The sequence below is a fragment of the Pseudopodoces humilis genome, chromosome 16, assembly GCF_049639895.1.
Source record: "Pseudopodoces humilis isolate 2021_Gansu_Grassland_sample_001 chromosome 16, ASM4963989v1, whole genome shotgun sequence".
Classification (NCBI taxonomy): domain Eukaryota; kingdom Metazoa; phylum Chordata; class Aves; order Passeriformes; family Paridae; genus Pseudopodoces; species Pseudopodoces humilis.
Genome location: NC_142215.1, coordinates 897604 through 915131, shown reverse-complemented (window position 1 = coordinate 915131; position 17528 = coordinate 897604). Strand labels below are relative to the sequence as shown.

Sequence of the window (17528 nt, the reverse complement as noted above, 5' to 3'; positions counted from 1 at the left end):
CCCAGGCCGTTCCCCTTCACCACAATCCCTAATCCTGGGCAATTCTCCATCACCACAATCCCGAATCCTGGGCCATTCCAGGGCCCAGAACCACAATCCCGAATCCCAGGCTGTTCTCCAACACAATCCTGAACCCCAGGCCGTTCTCCATCACAATCCCGAATCCCAGGCCATTCTCCATCACCACAATCCCGAATCCCAGGCCGTTCCCCATCACAATCCCGAATCCCAGGCCGTTCCCCATCACAATCCCGAACCCTGGGCCGTTCCCCATCACAATCCCGAACCCTGGGCCGTTCTCCATCACCACAATCCCGAATCCTGGGCCATTCCCAGGCCTACCCCACAATCCCAGGCCGTTCCCCATCACAATCCCGAACCCTGGACCGTTCCCCATCACAATCCCGAATCCCAGGCCGTTCTCCATCACAATCCCGAATCCCAGGCCGTTCCCCATCACAATCCCGAACCCCGGGCCGTTCCCCAGCCCCGAGCCGGCCGCGCTCCCCGGGCTCGGGGTGCCCCGCAGCAGGACAGCCGGGCCCCGAGCGGGAAGCAGATATTTATAACAAACTGAAGACTAAGCAGGAATTATTTTGGCTGCCCCGTGACTCCAGAGGGAAGAAGAGAGGCGCGTTCCTGCTTTGCATCTCATCAGCGCCCGGCGAGGAGGGCGATGCTGCTATTAAACCAAAGCACTCTGGAGTTGAATGGGGCTGATTTGCCAGCCCAGAAGTTGATGTCAACTTCTATCTGCCTTAAGTTCTTAATTAGAACTCCTTCTACAACCAGTAAGCAGCAGCAGCACAAATAATCGGGTCTAATCTCAGTAATAACTTTATTCCTTTAAGTTTTACCATCATGTGCGCAGCCTTTAGGCTCTTTACCGATAATCTTATCAAGGTAGCACACCACATTCTGCTGGGGCCTTCTCTATTTTTTTCCTTCGGGCAAGTTACACATTACAGGAGACTGGAAGGGAGGGAGAAAACAAAACCCAAACCGACAAAACCCCGAGCAGCCCCAAACATTGCTTCATTTCCCAGATGCAAAGACAGCCCGGTGACGTTGAGCAACACACACGGGGAGCTCTGGAGATAATTCCCTGCTCGCTCTCACGCTCCGGCAGGGCCGGGAGCAGGGGATGACCTTACAAACAGCCCTGTTGTACCCACAACACCAGCGGAGGCCAGCGCAGCCCCTATCAGTGTTTTCCAAGCCTTGGGAACGCGCTATTCCAGGTATTGACCTCCCCAGCACGGGAGGAGAGGCTGTTCTCACCTCTCTGCATAAACACCCTGCCTAAAAACCCAAATTCCTGGTGAATATCGACAAAATAAGCCCAGCCAGTGCCATCGAGCCGCGGCTGCCAATTTAACAGCCGGGCCACGGGATCCCACCTGGAGCCACATCCCTGCCTCCAGCACTTATTCCCTATTTAGTGCAATCAGGGCCGATTTTACCTCAGGTGGAGGAAAAGGGCAACAGGAGATCAATCAATCACAACTTCCCCCCTCGAAATTACTCACCTGTTTGTGCATTTCAATATTCAAACCGTACGACATTTCGTAGTACTGGGGAACCAGGGGGAAGAAAGAGGAAAAAAAAATAAAAAAAAGAAATAAATTCAATTAAAGACGAGAACCAAGGAGGATTTGAATTCAATTCGCAGGAGGTATTTGCATAAGGTCATTACCAAAAAGCATCCTGGGCAAAAACTGGGCTTAAAGCACGGGTAGCCAAGGAAATTACACCTTATAATAAGCAGATGTTTATGGGTTTAACTGGCAGGCACTTAACGAGGGGACACTCCTTTTGACTCCTGTTTTCTCCTCCTAAGCTACTTAGAAAAACAAAGAGGTGCAGAGCTGGGTGACAGGCGTCTGCTCAGCCCTGGCAGAACAGGTACAGCCCGGAGTCTGGCCAAAAATCCAGCTTCTCACCGAGGGCGGGGGGAGATCTGTTCCCCCTCCAGGGAGCGGGGGAGCCCCGGGAGAGGACAGGAAAGGGGGGCTGGATCCTGCCAAACCCCTCAGGAACCCCCCCGAGCCCACCCGGGTGCCCGCCATGCGAATTTAGCTTTAAAAAAAGAGCGTTTCCAGCCAACAAAAGTGCCCGTTTCCCTCGGGAAGGATGGGGGGGAAAGCCGGGATGGCTCCCGGGTGGCCTCGGGGGCAGCAAGGGGGGGACCCCCAGCAGCACCAGGGTCGCCCCCCGCGCCCGGGGGCTCTGCTCCAGCCCCCCCCCCCCGACCCCTCGGCGGCCGCAGGAGCGCTTCAAAGGGGTTAACAGGAAACTTGGGATTGCGCTTCCAGCCGTCTGGAGCTCGGAGCGCCGGGCACCGCCGCCCCCCCGCGCCGGGGGTCCCCGGGCAGGCAGCGCCCGTGCCGGGGGGGGGGGTCCCCCGGTCCCCCCCGTTCGCAGGCTCGCAGCTAATGACATTTGCAGGCTGATCCGAAATCTGATTAAAGTCTCTCACCATAACGTAATGGCGCTGCATTTCGGTCTTCTCGTTCGCCAGCTTGTCATACTCCACTTTGAGGCTGGGGGGGGAGAGCGCACGGTGAGACCCCGCGGAAAGCGGGGGGGGGCTCGGGGCGGGGGGGCGGCCGGGGGTCCCCTCCGGGCTCACCTGTGGTACTGGGCCTGCAGGAACTGGAACTCGTCCTTGATCCGGTCGCAGGACTCGGCCACGGTGAATTTGAAGCCCGGTTGGCCCGGCTGGTGCGGAGCCTGCGGGAAGCGCCCGCGGGGGTTACCGGGGGGGGCACCGGGAGCGGGGCGGGGGAGCAGCGGGGCGGGCGGACGGAGGGAGGGAGGGGAGCTGCGGGGTGCCGAGGGGGTACCGGGACTCACCGGGTGCCGGCCCTGGGGGTACATGGCCGGGCTGGGGCGCGGTCACTGGAAGCAGCCGCGCCGAGCCTCGCTACGGCGATCGCGACGTGCGGAGCTGCCGCTGCTGCCCGCCGGCCTCGGAGCGCTCCCGGAGAGGCCGAGAACTGAACAAAGGGACGAGAGGAAAGTCCGTGCGGGGGGCGGAGGAGGGAGGGCGGAGGCGGTTGCGGGGAGGGGGGGGGGGGGGGGGGGGGGGGGGGGGGGGGGGGGGGGGGGGGGGGGGGGGGGGGGGTGTGAGGAGCGGGCCCGGCCGGTTCCCCCCCGCACGTTCTCTCCCCCCGACCCGCTCCCGGCCCCGCACCGCCGGGGAGGCGCCCGCGGAGCCGAGCCCAGCCCCGCAGCGCCGGGGCCAGGTGCCGACCCCCCCCGGCCGCCGCGCTCCGCGGGCCTCCGCTTCCTCACCCCCCCCCCGCTCCTTCCGGCACTCGCTGGCGGAAAAAAAAAAAAAAAAAAAAAAAAAAAAAATTCAAGAAAAAAAAAAAGAGAAAAAAAATCACCCCCCCCCACCACCCCGAAAAAAAATAAAAAATAAAAAAGATCAAAAAGCCACAGCGGCAACAACAACAACGCGGCGGCGGGAGGAGGGTCCCGCGGTATTCCTGCGGCCGGGAGAAGGGGAAGCAAAGCCAGGAACTAACGCCGGAGCACGACGGCCATGGAGGAGAGGAGGAGGGGGAGGAAGGCCGTACACATCCGACTTCCCGGGCGCCGCGGACATGCGAGGTGCGAGCGGGTCCCCCCGCCCGGGGGCGGCCGTTCAGCTGCGTCCAGCCGGGATCGCCGTAACTCCGGGAGCCATCGCGGAGCGGGCGCGGAGCGGGGCAGCGGCGCCCGAGCACGCGGTGCCGCCACAGCGCCCGGGCGGAGCGGGGCGGCGGGCGGGGGACAAAACCCGGGCGGCCTCTCCGCCGCCGCCCAATGGCAGCGCGCCGCGCCCACGTGGGGCCGCCGGCGGGGTGCGGTGATTGGCTAGCGCTGGCGTGACGTCACAATGGCAGCTTGTGTCTGACGGAGGGGCGGCCGCCGGCCACGCCCACCGAGGGCCCCGCCCCGCGCAGGCCCCGCCCCGCCCCGCGCCCCCCGGCCCGGCCCGGACTCGGGCCCGGTGCTGCCGTAACCCCGCTCCCGCGGCCCGGTTCGGGAGCCGTGGCAGCGGAACGCCTCCGCTCCGCGGGCCGCCGCGCCGAGAAAGCGCTCGGTGCGAGCCCCCCGCGCCGGCGGGCGGCGGGAAGGCCGCCCAGCCTCCCCCGGCGGCCGCGCGGCTCCTTTGATGTGTGGTGAGGGCCGCGCTGCTCCCCCTGCGCGCCTCCCCTCACGCCTGAGGGGGTTTAACGAGGAACACGGGTAATGGCGTTAACGTCAGAGCCTCCCGCCGCGCCCCGGGGACACCCGGCTGCGCCCTCGGGGGACACCCCGCGCCCGCCCCACCGGAGCGGGAGCGGCCCCGGTGCCGGCGGCCCGAGGGGAGCGGGGCCCGGGCGGCCGCGGCCCCACGGGCGGGCCGGGCCCGGCCCAGCGCACAAAATGGCCGCTGGCCCGCGCGTCAGACGGAGCCTCCGCCCCACGTGGGGCCGCGCGCCGCTCACCGGCGCTCCGCCAATCACAACGCGGAGCGGGCAGCCGCTCCAACGCTATTGGCCGGCGGGAGCGGCGCTGTCAATCAAAGCCACGCGGGGCCGCCGGCGCGCAGCCCCCGCCCGCCGCCCGCCCGCCATGGCGGCGTAATTAGCCCGGGCCGGCGCTTCCTCCAGCTCAAACAATCTGTCACCGCCGAGCCGGGCGGGCCGCGGCACCGCCGCGATCTCTGCGCCAACGCCAAGCCTCGCCGATTTCTCAAGCAGAGCCAAGCGCCGCCGTTTAAATAACAAACAGTTGGGCGAAACGCCCCGAAACGCCGGCCCGCTCCTCGTTCCCCGGCGCGGGGGTGCGAGCGCCCCGCTGACCCCCGGGCTGCGGGATGGGGGTGCCCCGGTCCCCCCCCGCCCGCCGCTAATTGGGCGCGTTCCGGTTGTTGACGTGACGAGCGCTGTCAGCGCCCGGCGCTGCTGATTGGCTGTCGCCGCCAGGCCACGCCCCTGCCCCACGTGGGGCGCGGCCGGAGCGCCGCAAAACGCGGTGCGGATAAACGCGGAGCGGAGTCACCCCCGCGCCCTTCCCGCCTCCTCCGCCATTCCCAGCTCTTCCTAATTCCCACATTCTGCCACCTCTCGGCCTTTGGATTTTGGTTTTTCCTCTGCCGAGGCAGCAGATCTTTGTGAATCCCCTGCACTGCATGGGGTGAAGCTGGAGGATCCATTGGTGCGCCCATTGGGATGGACATCAGGATGGACATGGGGTGTCCACCGGGATGGACACTGGGTGTCCATTGGAGCATCCATCAGGATGGACATTGGGGTGTCCATTGGAGCATCTATTGGGGTGTCCATTGGGGTGTCCACCAGGATGGACATTGGGTGTCTGTTGGGGAACCCATTGGGATGAACATTGGATGTCCATTGGAGCATCCATTGGGATGGACATTGGGTGTCCATTGGGGTGTCCATCGGGATGGACATTGGGTGTCAGTTGGGGTTTCCACCAGGATGGACATTGGGTGTCCATTGGAACATCCATTGGGATGGACATTGGGTGTCCATTGGGGTGTCCATCGGGATGGACATTGGCTGTCAGTTGGGTGTCAGTTGGGGTGTCCATCGGGATGGACATTGGGTGTCAGTTGGGTGTCAGTTGGGTGTCAGTTGGGGTGTCCATCGGGATGGACATTGGGTGTCAGTTGGGTGTCAGTTGGGTGTCCATTGGGGTGTCCATCGGGATGGACATTGCAGTCCCCCTGGGGTGCCCATCGAGTGACCCACCGGGACCCCCGTGGTGGTTCCCACCGAGGAGCAAAGCCCCCCTGGCAGGCAGCTCCTGGGAGCTGGGACAGTGTGGGAACACAGCTCTCCAAAGCGCTCAGACCTGGAGCAGCTCCTGGAAGCGCCGGTGCCAGGGAAACAAGGAAAATTAACGGCAAGGAACAAGCTTGGAAATATTCCTGGTGAAACTGAGCCTTATTCCTGCTGCGAAGCGCTCCCTCCGCAGCTCCTGCCGCCGAGGGGGACGAGGCTGAGGGGAGGGACGTGGCCGAGCTCCCGGTGTCACACACTGCCATCGCTGCCAGGACATCCCGAAGCAAAGGGAACAGCACCTGGAAATTCTGTCCTCGGGGAGGGACTGGGGATGGGACACACTGCCCTTCCTGCCAGCTCATCCTGGGCTCATTCCCAGCAGGAAAAGGGGGGATTGTCCCTCTCTGCCTCCCCAGGTGAGACCCCACTGGATCCCGGCATCCAAGGGATGTGGAGCTGCTGGAGCAATTCCAGAGCTGGGAATGTTCACCTGGAGAGGAGAAGGATCCAGGGAGAGCTGGGAATGTTCACCTGGAGAAGGGAAGGATCCAGGGAGAGCTGGGAATGTTCACCTGGAGAAGGGAAGGATCCAGGGAGAGCTGGGAATGTTCCCCTGGAGAAGGGAAGGATCCAGGGAGAGCTCAGAGCCCCTTGCAGGGCCTGAAGGGGCTCCAGGAGAGCTGGAGAGGGATTTGGGATAAGGGATGGAGGGACAGGACACAGGGAATGGCTCCAGAGGTTGGATGGGATATTGGGCAGGAATTGTTCCCTGGCAGGGTGGGCAGGGGCTGGGATGGAATTCCCAGAGCGGCTGGGGCTGTCCCTGGATCCCTGGAATGTCCCAGGCCAGGCTGGAACCTGGGAGGATTCAAAGATTCTGTCCAGTCCTCACTCTGTTCCCACTGAGCAGGAAAATGTGGGAAAGGGGGTGATTCCCGTGCTGGGGCTGAGCCAGACTCTCTGTCCCAGGGACTTTCCGGGGCCAGACTCGGGGGACGTGAGGCCACGGGGAGAGGAACAGAAAGCGGCGATTTTGCACTGAAAATTCACTTTATTGCTCAAAATAGAAGCCATTAGCTGGGCTGTGCCCCTCCCCCCGTGGTACTTATGGACAAATTCTGATTTTTACTTAATGGTTTCCCTGAAAAGGTTGTAATTTTCTTCCCATTCCCATCGAGCCGCAGCTCCAGCGCTGTTGTGGTGAACTCCAACAGCCGAGGATGGCTCTTGTTAATTGATATTCCTCATGCTGGGACTGCACTGAAAGAGGAGATGTTTTATTTTAGCTTATTAAAACTCACCTGGTCGGGGAAAAAAAAAATAAAAGAATCAAAAGAACGATTAGGGGTGAAAGGAAACGTTCTGGTTCGTATTGATTTAAGGTCTGCTTAAATTGATATTTGCACATCCCAATTAGAAAGCCGTGATCTTTTCCCAGAACTTCTTTTTCCGACTTGGGTTGTCTTTTTCTCAGGGATCTTAGGAAAAGCTGCGGTGGGAGAAGCAGCTGTCTCCTGTCCCAGCTGGACATCAGTGGGGACATCATGGGGACATCAGTGGGGGCATCATGGGGACATCATGGGGACATCAGTGGGGGCATCATAGGGACATCATGGGGACATCAGTGGGGACATCAGTGAGGACATCATGGGCACATCATGGGGGCATCATGGGGGCATCAGTGGGGACATCATGGGCACATCATGGGGACATCAGTGGGGGCATCAGTGGGGACATCATGGGGACATCAGTGGGGGCATCAGTGGGACATCATGGGGACATCAGTGGGGGCATCATAGGGACATCATGGGGGCATCAGTGGGACATCATGGGGACATCAGTGGGGACATCATGGGCACATCATGGGGACATCAGTGGGGGCATCAGTGGGACATCATGGGGGCATCAGTGGGACATCAGTGGGGACATCAGTGGGGACATCAGTGGGGACATCATGGGCACATCATGGGGGCATCATGGGGGCATCAGTGGGGCATCAGTGGGACATCATGGGGGCATCAGTGGGGACATCAGTGGGGACATCAGCGGGGACATCATGGGGACATCAGTGGGGACATCATGGGGACATCAGTGAGGACATCATGGGCACATCATGGGGACATCATGGGGACATGAGTGGGACATCAGTGGGGACATCATGGGCACATCATGTGGACATCATGGGGACATGAGTGGGACATCAGTGGGGACATCATGGGGACATCAAGGGTGATGATCCCTCCCGGGGGTGTCAGCCCCAAGGGTGGCTTTGCCCCCGTGTGTCCCCTTCCCGGTGCCCGTGAGGTGGCACAGCCGGGAAAGGAAGCTGGAGATGTTCCCTCCCCTCAGGGGGGAAACCTCAGGCCCAGCTTCTGGCCGGGGGTGTTGTGACACTTGGTGACACCGTCCTGTCCCCGGCAGCCTTTCGGGGAACCGGCGGAGCCGCCCTTCCTTCCCCTTCCCCTTCCCGAAGCTCCCGTGCGCCACCAGCCCCGGTGCCCCCTCGGGGGTGTCCACAGCCCCCCCAAACCCCCAGGAGGCGGCTGTGGGACACGAGGGAGGGAGATTCCCGCGGGAAGAGCCTTCTGGAAGGATCTGTACACCCTCACGGCCACCCCGCGGGGACACCCCGGATGTCCCCGGCCGTTCCCCGGGGCGCTGCGGATGGCGGGGCACACACACGTGTGCGCACAGAGGCCACACACGCCCGCAGCCGCGTGTGTCCCTCGCGTCCCCTCCTTCGGGAGCCGCCCCACAGGTGACTTTATCGCTGCCGGGGCGGTGCCAGCCCCGTCAGGTGTGTGTTTACACTGCAGGTGACACGATCTCGGCGCAGGGCAGGACCCTGCCTGCCAAATTCCCCTCGGCTTTATCCGAGCGGGGATTTCGGGGCGGGGAGAGAGGCGGGGGAGCGGCCGGGAATGAGAGAGCCCGGAGATTCGGTTCTGCGGGGAGCCGGATCCGCTCCGGGCGGGGAGCTCTGCCAGCCCCGCTGGGCTCCGGACAGCGCTCAGCCCCGAACCCCTCCGGCCGCGGGGCTGTGCCGGGCTGGCCACGGGAATCCGCGGGCAGCGGCACCGGGAGAACCGGGGAGAACGGGGAGAACCGGGGAGCATCAGGAGAACTGGGGAGAACCGGGAGAACCGGGGAGCATCAGGAGAACCGGGGAGAACCGGGAGAACCGGGGAGAATCAGGAGAAGCGAGGAGAATTGGGGAGAACCGGGGAGAGCCGGGAGAACCGGGAACACTGGGGAGCACAGGGAGAACCGGGGAGCGCTGAGGAGCACCGGGATGGGGCTGGAGCAGCGCGGTGTGACTGCCGATGTCCCTGCAGGGTGCAGGGGCTGGATGAGACCTTTGCCGTCCCTTCCAGACCCTTCCGGGCCCGGTGAGGTTTCCCGGCGGCTCCGGGAGCCGCTGTTGCCACAACAGGCCCCGGTTACCCCGGCCTTTCACCGGCGGAGCTCCCCTGACCTCGCTCTCAGCCCAGCCCAGCCCGGAGCCTCCCACCGCTGCCGGGGGACCCGGGGGGCAGCGCCCCGCCTTGGGACCCCCCAAAACCCCACCGAGCCCCGGCGAGGCTCCCAGCACCAACAGCAGCACCTCTCCCACCGCGTGTCCCCCTGGGCTGGGGCTGGGGGTGCAGAGCAGACAGGGGGAGCCCCCGGAGCCTCCCGGCAGCAGAGACGGCTGCAAAGAGCTGGAATTGTTCTGGCCGGGAAGTTGGGACAGCGGGAAGGAGGATCCTGGGTTGGGTCCAACCCCAGCAGCTCCAGGTTGGGCTGGAAGGGAGCTCACAGCTGATGCAGTGGCACCTCTGCCATGGGCAGGGAAAACTCCCTGGAAAACCTGGCCTTGGACACTGCCAGGGGTGGGAATGTCCCACATTAAATCACATTAAAGGACATTAAATCCCAGGGACATCCCCCTCCTGCCCCGTGGCTGGAGCCAGGTCACTCTGGGATCGTTATGGACGGTCCTGGGTTCTCCTGGGTGTTTCTGGATGTTCCTGAGTGCTCCTGGGTACTCCTGGATGTGCCTGGATGTTCCTGAGTGCTCCCGGATGCTCCTGGGTGCTCCTGGATGCTCCTGTATGTTCCTGGGTGTTCCCGGGTGCTTCTGGGTGTTCCTGGATATTCCTGGATACTCCTGGATGCTCCTGGATGTTCCTGGGTGTTTCTGGATGTTGCCGGGTGCTCCTGGGTGTTCCCGAGTGCTCCTGGATACTCCTGGATGTTCCTGGATACTCCTGGATGTTCCCGGGTGCTGTCCCGTGCCCGCCACCCCCGGATCCCAGCCGCGATCCCTCGGGCTCACCTGCCCTCCCCTCCCGGGGCAAACAGCTCAGCCCCGGCTGCTGCTGAGCGCTGTCTAATTATAGATATTATATTGCAAATGGCTTTTGGGCCTGCTAATGGTATTACTGGTGTTATTCTTCTACTTGTTAATTATAACCAATTTGTTTGGGATGCCTTCCCAGTTTTCGGCTGTAATTGCTCTCCCCATTCCCTGATGGCTGTGACTCAGCAGAAACTCCGCAGTTTCGCTCAGGGATGAGGTTTCTCTCTGTCTCTCCTGCCAAGCGTGGCTGCAGACGCTGCCTGAGCTGCGTGGCTACTGCTCCCAGCCCGCCGGTGGCCACGGGAGGGGCCGGTACCCAGGCGGGGCCGGGATCACGGCAGCTCGGCATCGCCAAAGTGCTCGGTCTCAGGTTTGGGATGCTCTGGAGGGGCCGGAGTGGCCGGTACCCACTCCGGGCTGGGATCACGGCAGCTCCGCATCCCCCGAGCGCCCGGGCTCAGGTTTGGGATGCTCTGGAGGGGCCGGTACCCAGGCGGAGCCGGGATCACGGCAGCCCCGCATCCCCCGAGCGCCCGGGCTCGGCTTTGGGATGCTCTGGAGGAGCCGGCTCAGGGCTGTGACCCGTGAAACATCCTAGGATCCCGCCTGTGAAATCCCAGCGGCCAAAGGCTTCGCCCGGGCGAAGGGGGGAGGATATTAAAAGGATTGTTTTCTTTTTCTTATTGCTAAATTCTTAAGAAGTTTGCTCTTCTCCTCTGGCCGGCATTAACTGCAGATAAGTTATTTGGAAAGCGAGTATTTCAGCAGAACAGCCGCTCAAGTAGCCTAATACACACATTAGAGTCTATTTGCACTTAAAAGAAGTGGGAGGTATTAAATCAGCCCCTGGCCAGATAGGCATTGTATAAACAAGAGCTGTTAACTCCTACTTGATAGCGATGATAGCGAGGGAAAGCAAAACAGCCCCGCAGTGTCACCACCGGCCTGACACCGCTCCTTGTAGGTCTGGGCAGAGAGAAAACAAACCCCTGGGAGCTCCTGCCTGCGGGAGGGCTGTGGGATGATCCCAAAACCTCTCCGGCCCGGCAGCGGCTCCCACACCCGCGGGGGACACGCTCGTGGACCCGCGGAGGCCACCAGGAGGTGGGGACAGGTCCTGGGTGTGGGGGGGTTTCCATCCTGGATCCCGCTCCGGCCGCGCGCGGGGCTGGGGGGAGGCTGCTGCCGAGGTATTAATGAAATTTATGAGTCAGAGCCAGCAAAAGAAACTGTTTTCAGCTGACTTCACTCACCACTTCCTCTCCTCGCCTTCGCCTCTCCCGGCAGCCCACTTATCCCGGCCTGGAGCCGTGCCCACCGCCCCTGCCGGGAGCGGCCGGAGCGCCCAGCCCCGCTCCCTCCCTCAGCCACTCCAGCACTCTCGAGCTGTTCTCTGCGGCTAATCAAATGTCAAAATCAAATGTCAAAACAAGCTGCCCCTGGGATTTGGAGAGCTTTTAAGCAGGAAGACGCTCACCGGGAGCGGCTCCAGCTCAGCGCTGCTCCCGGGAGCTGCGGGGCTCTTTGGGGTCTCTCCTTTGGGGGATTGTGGAGCTGACAGCACTGATCCCATGGCTCACCCACAGGCAGCACTGATGGGGCTGGGGCTGCTTCCATCCATCCATGGATGCATGGATCCGTCCATCCATCCATCCATCCATGGATCCATCCTTTATCCATCCCGGCAGCCCCAACATCCCCATCCTTGTGCCCCATTCCTCGACTCTCTGGTGACCAAACCTCAGGCCGCAGCCTCAGCCTCCCTTCCCACCCCAAACCCTCCCCGAGCTCTGCCTTTCCTGCTCTGCCGGATCTCCCTCCCAAAGCTCCCCCCGAGCCCCCCCGGTGCCAGGGGCTGTGCCGGGAGGGGACAGGCGGCGGCTTTGTCCCCGCGGGACGGGGAGAGCGCTGCGGGTTTGTTCTGGGACAATGAATGGATTTCAGTGTTTGACCAACGCCGCGGGGAATGCCAGGCCCGGGGGCTGGGCAGCAGGGCTGGCACTTGTCAGCTCGGGTTCCTGCAAGAGGGAGCGGCCTGCTGTCCCCTCTGTCTCCTCTGTCTCCTCTGTCCCCTCTGTCCTCCCCTTTGTCCCCTCTGTCCTCCCCTTTGTCCCCTCTGTCCTCCTCTCTGTCCCCTCTGTCCTCCCCTCTGTCCCTCTGTCCCTCAGTCCCCTCTCTCCAGAGGGGCCGTTCTGGGAAGAACTCGTGGCCAAGGAAGATCCAGCAGTCCCTGATCTTTGTTATCCAGCCGGGAATTTCGGGCAGGGTTCCACGCTCCGGAGACAGCCCGGGCTGTGCCGGGAGCGGAGCCGGGAGGATCGCGGGGATCGCTCTGGAGCAATCCCTGAGGAGCCGGGCCTGGGAGCGGCCGTGCCGGCAGCCGGGAGTTTTCCATGGGGGTCCGGCACAGGCACTTCCCTGCTCCGGTGCTGGGCGTGGGGCACGGCTCAGCCCAGCCTGGAGTGGGAATTCCCAGGGGAAAAGGCGAGGGAATTGCAGCCCTGCATCCCAAACAAGCGGAGAGGGCCGAGCCGGGAGCTGCCGGGTGATGCTTGAGGAGCGGCCCCGAGAGAAGGGCCCAGCCCAGCTCCCGGTGAATCATCCCGGGCACGGAGGAAGGGCAGCAGCTGCCTTCCCCTGCGGGCTTTGGGAGCAGCTCTTGAGGAGTCAGGGCTTTCCAGTCCCTGTGAAATCACAGGATCAGGGAATTCCGAATGGTTTGGGTTGAAAGGGACATGAAAGCTCGTCCCATCCCACCCCTGCCACGGCAGGGACACCTCCCACCGTCCCGGGCTGCTCCAAACCCCATCCAACCCGGCCTTGGGCAATGCCAGGGATCCAGGGCCAGCCCCAGCTGCTCTGGGAATTCCATCCCAGCCCCTTCCCACCCTCCCAGGGAACAATTCCTGCCCAATTCCCCACCTCACGTGCCTGGGCTGTGCTCCCACAGCTCCCGCCCCCTCTGCCCCTCAGCCCGGTGCTCCAGGCCTGGAATGCGGGTTTGGGGGGCAGCACCCAGCACCGGGGGTGATTGCTGCTCCGCTCGGGGCCGGGACAGACGAGGGAGCTGCGGGAGGTTCTGGATCTGAGGGAGCTGCTGGAACTGCAGGAGGTTCTGGATCTGCGGGATCTGCGGGATCTGCGGGATCTGCGGGAGCTGCAGGAGCTTCAGGAGCTGCGGGATCTGAGGGATCTGAGGGAGCTGCTGGAACTGCGGGAGGTTCTGGATCTGCGGGAGCTGCAGGAGCTGTGGAATCTGCGGGATCTGCAGGAGCTGCCTGCGGGCCGGGGCTCCAGGGCAGCCGCGGATAACCCGGCTCATTCCGGCTGCTCTGCGCTCCCAGTCCAGCCGGGTGCGACGTCCCCGGCTCTGCTCCGCTTGTGCAACGAGCCCGGGGCTGAGCCGGGAGCCAAACCCACGCTCCTGACCCGGCCACAGCTCGCCCACAGCGGGCACAGGCTGGGACACGCTCTGCTCCGAGCTTCCCGGTGCTGCCCTGCGCAGGGAGCACGGGAATGCATCCACGGGGCTCCTCCGCTCTGGGAACCTCTGATCCCGGCCCTGTGGCTGCACGGGGAGGATCCAGCTCTGTTTCGTGGAATCCCAGGATGGTTTGGAATCCGGGGAACCTTAAAGGTGATCCCATCGCACCCCTGCCATGGACAGGGACACCTTCCACTGTCCCAGGCTGCTCCAAGCCCCGACCAACCTGACCTGGGACATTCCAGGGATGGGCAGTCACAGCCTGAGCTGGTGGAAGGGGTCTTTGGAAGGCCCTTAAAGGTCCCTTCCCACCCAAACCATCCCGGGATTCTGGGATTCCAAGGGAATTCCGGGGGATCCCGGCTCCTCCCAGGTGCCAGGGTGGCCGCTCCGAGGGCTCTGTGGGTCACGTCACCCTCGTGCTGTGGCACCATCAGCTCGGTACCCCCGGTTCCAGCTCACGGAGGGGCTTCGGAGCCACAACCTCCACCGTCCCCAGACCCAAGGGAAAGGACAAAGCTCAAATGATGCCCCCGGAGCAGGAGAAATTCCTGCTTGGATGACGAACATTCCTATTTCTTGCTTTAGGAGAGAGCAGGGAGAGCTGCCCGAGGCAGCATTTAGCAGGGGTGCCTGCCAAGGGGCACCAGACAGCCCCAAATAAACCCCAAATCAGTGGGATCACGGCCCTGCTGTTCCACCTTTGGATGGAGGAGTGGAGCTCCGAGTGACCCCCAGAGCCCTGAGGAGCCCTCCTGGGTCCCTTTCAGCTCCTTCATTATCCCAGTCAGCCTCGGAAAATCCTTCCCAGACGATGCTCTGGAAGAATCCTGCCTGGCCATCAGAGAGGCCGTGTTCCCGCGCTGTTATTTTATTAAATCATTAAAAGACACTTCTTTAATAGCTCCAAAAAGATCTTTTTTTTCTCTTTTTTTTTTTTTTTTTTTTCATGTGGCTGGGGCTGCTCCCACCTGGAACCGGCACAAATCCTCCCGCAGGTTCAAAGCTGTCTGCCTTCTACCGCTCCGTCGGGAATTGGGGATAATTGGGACGAGCGCGTTCAGAGGAGCCGGAGCTCGGCGGGGCTGACCCCGCTCGGTGCCTCCCGCCGAGCCCGAGCCACCGGCACCGGTGCCGCGGTCCCGGGGGACAATTCATGGCCCAAAGCCCGGAGCCAGCACGGCCCCGAGCCCGCAGCCTGCCCGGACACGCTGCGAGGAGATGAAAGCTCCTGCTCGGCAGCGGGGAAATGCGAACGCTCCTGGAACGAGCTGTTAATTGTTAAACCTCAGCATTTCGGGACAATCGTCCCCGGAACGGCTGGAGCGGCTCCAAGCTGGCCCAGAGCTCCCCGGGAATGGGATCCGCCAGGGGAGGATGTGAGGATGTGGAGGGGAACTGGAGAGGTGGGAGAGGAAAGGGCCCTGGGGACAGCTCTGGTGGCCACGGCTCAACCCCCACGGGGAGCCCACGGAAAGGGAGAGCCCCTGATGGAGCGGGAGAGGCTGGAGCTGCTCCTGGGAAAGGCTGATCCCGTCGGGAATGGCCCCGGGGATGGCACGGAGGCTCCAGCACCTCCTCCCGAGCCCAGGGCTGTTCCCAGCTCGTTGTCACGGCGGCCGTCGCTGCCCCGGGGCTTTGAGGTTCCAGCGGGAGCTGCTCCCTCCCTCCCTCCCTCCCTCCCCGCCCTCCCGGGGCTGAGCTCCGCTGCTCCTGCCCCAAAAGGGGAGGGACAGCTGGTCCGACCCGGCCAGAAGGGACCCCAAGCCCCCCCTGAGCCACAAACCTGAGGACACCCCAAAAAGGGGAGCCCCGGCCCCGCCTCCCCCGTGGGCACCGGGAGGTCCCTGCGTGAGGAACACGTTCCAGAGCACTGGGATATTTTTTTTCCCCTAGTTTTGGGAAGACAGAGACCCCCCCGGGCGGAGAGCGGCTCCTTCAGAGCCGGGTTTCAACAACCAGGAACTCGTGTGTGTCTTGGACTGGGATCCAGCGCGGCTGGGGCCATGTGCAAGATGTAATTTAAGCTCCAGCTCCGGGCCCAAATGTTCTCCAAGTGCGGAGGTTTTGGCACCGAGGGTTTGGTTTGGTCCCAGCTTTCATGGTAAATTGAATAATCACAGGAGGGGGAGGAACGGGGAGAGAGCAAGAGAGAGAAAAAAAACCCCAAAAAACCCCAACAACTCTCGACAGTTCTTCCAAAAGTGGAAAGAACCAAAACACATTTTGGCTTGCTCAGCCCTGAGCCGGAGTTATTTCCCTCTAGATCTGGCGCAGCTTTTCCAACAACCTTTTTCAATTTAGCTTTTTATTAAAATCGAGCCGTGCCCTGGCAGATCCTCGGGGCTCTGCCTCCTGCCACGGCCGTGCCCGGCGCTGTGGCTCCCGCTCGTGCTGCTGGCACCCCAACAAACATTCCCGATCCGGGGGAGCAGCTGCCCGGCCAGAGAGCCCCGGGCACGGCTTTCAATCACCTGCTGCTGCTGCTGCTGCTCTGACTCGCTGGCCTGCTCCGTCTTTTAATTATTCCCACGTTTAGGCTTTGCTGCGGCTTACGGGATTTTTCCCCTCGAACGCCTGTTTTTCCTGACAATTAGCCCTGCTGGCTGGAAAAGCTCGGGTCGAGGCTTGGACACGGAGCTCAGCACCAAAATCCAAAAGCTCCCTCCTGGCTGCAGGAGCTCGGTGCTGGGAGCAGCCCTGGATCAGGAGCAGGATGGGGACCAGCCTGGGCTCGGCTGGGAGGGGATGGAGTGGCCTGGGGTGGTGGGAGATGTCCCTAGGCTCAGCCTGGGAGGGGATGGAGCAGTGGGAGATGTCCCTGGGCTCAGTTTAGAGGGGATGGAGCAGTGGGAGATGTCCCTGGGCTCAGTTTGGGAGGGGATGGAGCAGTGGGAGATGTCCCTGGGCTCAGTTTGGGAGGGGATGGAGCAGTTTGGGGTGGTGGGAGATGTCCCTGGGCTCAGTTTGGAGGACTTGGAGCAGTGGGAGATGTCCCTGGGCTCAGTTTGGAGGACTTGGAGCAGTGGGAGATGTCCCTGAACTCAGTTTAGAGGGGATGGAGCAGTGGGAGATGTCCCTGGGCTCAGTTTGGAGGGGATGGAGCAGTGGGAGATGTCCCTGGGCTCAGTTTGGAGGGGATGGAGCAGTGGGAGATGTCCCTGGGCTCAGTTTGGAGGGGATGGGAGCAGTCTGGAGCAGAGGGAGATGTCCCTGCCCTGTCTGGGGTGACACCAGATGATTTTCAGCTCCCATCCCATCCCATCCCACTGATCCCATCCCATCCCAGACCCCTCCCCAGCTGACACCTGCAGCCGGAGTCACCCCAGCTCCAAACCCCGCCTGTGAAGCCGCACTCGAGGCCCTGCAGGGAGAACTTTGGGGTGCCCAAAGGGGGTGTGGGGTCCCGGCCGAGCCCCCTCCGGCCCCGCCCTGCCCCAGCCTCGCCTGCAATCAGGCGGGAGGTCGCTGTTAATCAGCTACAAGCGATTAAACCATCGGCCCCGGCGCTCGGCTGCCGCCTTCGCCAGGAATTAGACCATCATAAAATCAAGCAGCATGAATCTCCGAGATTTACACGCTGCTTTCTTAACAGTTCTCAGTATATTTCAGTAGTTAATAAAACTAAACGCCGCTTTGTGTAAAAGGTAATGGATTCCAGTCGAGGGGGGGGTTTTACTGGAGTGCTCAGCCAACACCTCCAACGTTCACCTCGCGGTCCACTCGCTGCAGATTAAAAGCAGATTTATCACAGATGTGCCTCAACATTATGCTTGGCTTGAGCCATTAGACTCCTGGAGTTTAAAGGTTAGGCTTTAATGACTTCAAGGAAGTCGGGTGCTTTTTAAAGCTTTAAATAAGCGGCTGGGACACTGCTGGCATTCCCAAACAGGGCAGACTGGTTACGGGCCGCTCCAAG

At 62.2% G+C, this 17528-nt stretch overlaps 1 protein-coding gene across 10 annotated transcripts in view; it reads right to left on the bottom strand.

Annotated features, from left to right (window-relative positions):
- The window catches only part of TLE3 (TLE family member 3, transcriptional corepressor), a 31892-nt gene extending 28152 nt beyond the window's left edge, over nt 1-3740 (bottom strand). For 9 of the 10 annotated variants that reach the window (XM_088063378.1, XM_088063381.1, XM_088063383.1 and 6 more), the window contains exons 1-5: nt 3534-3740; nt 2857-2999; nt 2633-2733; nt 2480-2543; nt 1530-1574 (exon numbers count right to left, since the gene is read on the bottom strand). In XM_088063378.1, coding sequence (XP_087919504.1) covers nt 1530-1574; nt 2480-2543; nt 2633-2733; nt 2857-2880 — 234 coding nt within the window. In that variant the 5' untranslated portion in view covers nt 2881-2999; nt 3534-3740. The remainder of the gene's footprint in view (nt 1-1529; nt 1575-2479; nt 2544-2632; nt 2734-2856; nt 3000-3533) is intronic. The other variant, XM_088063379.1, reaches the window with a different exon arrangement.
- Nucleotides 3741-17528: the final 13788 nt, after the last annotated feature.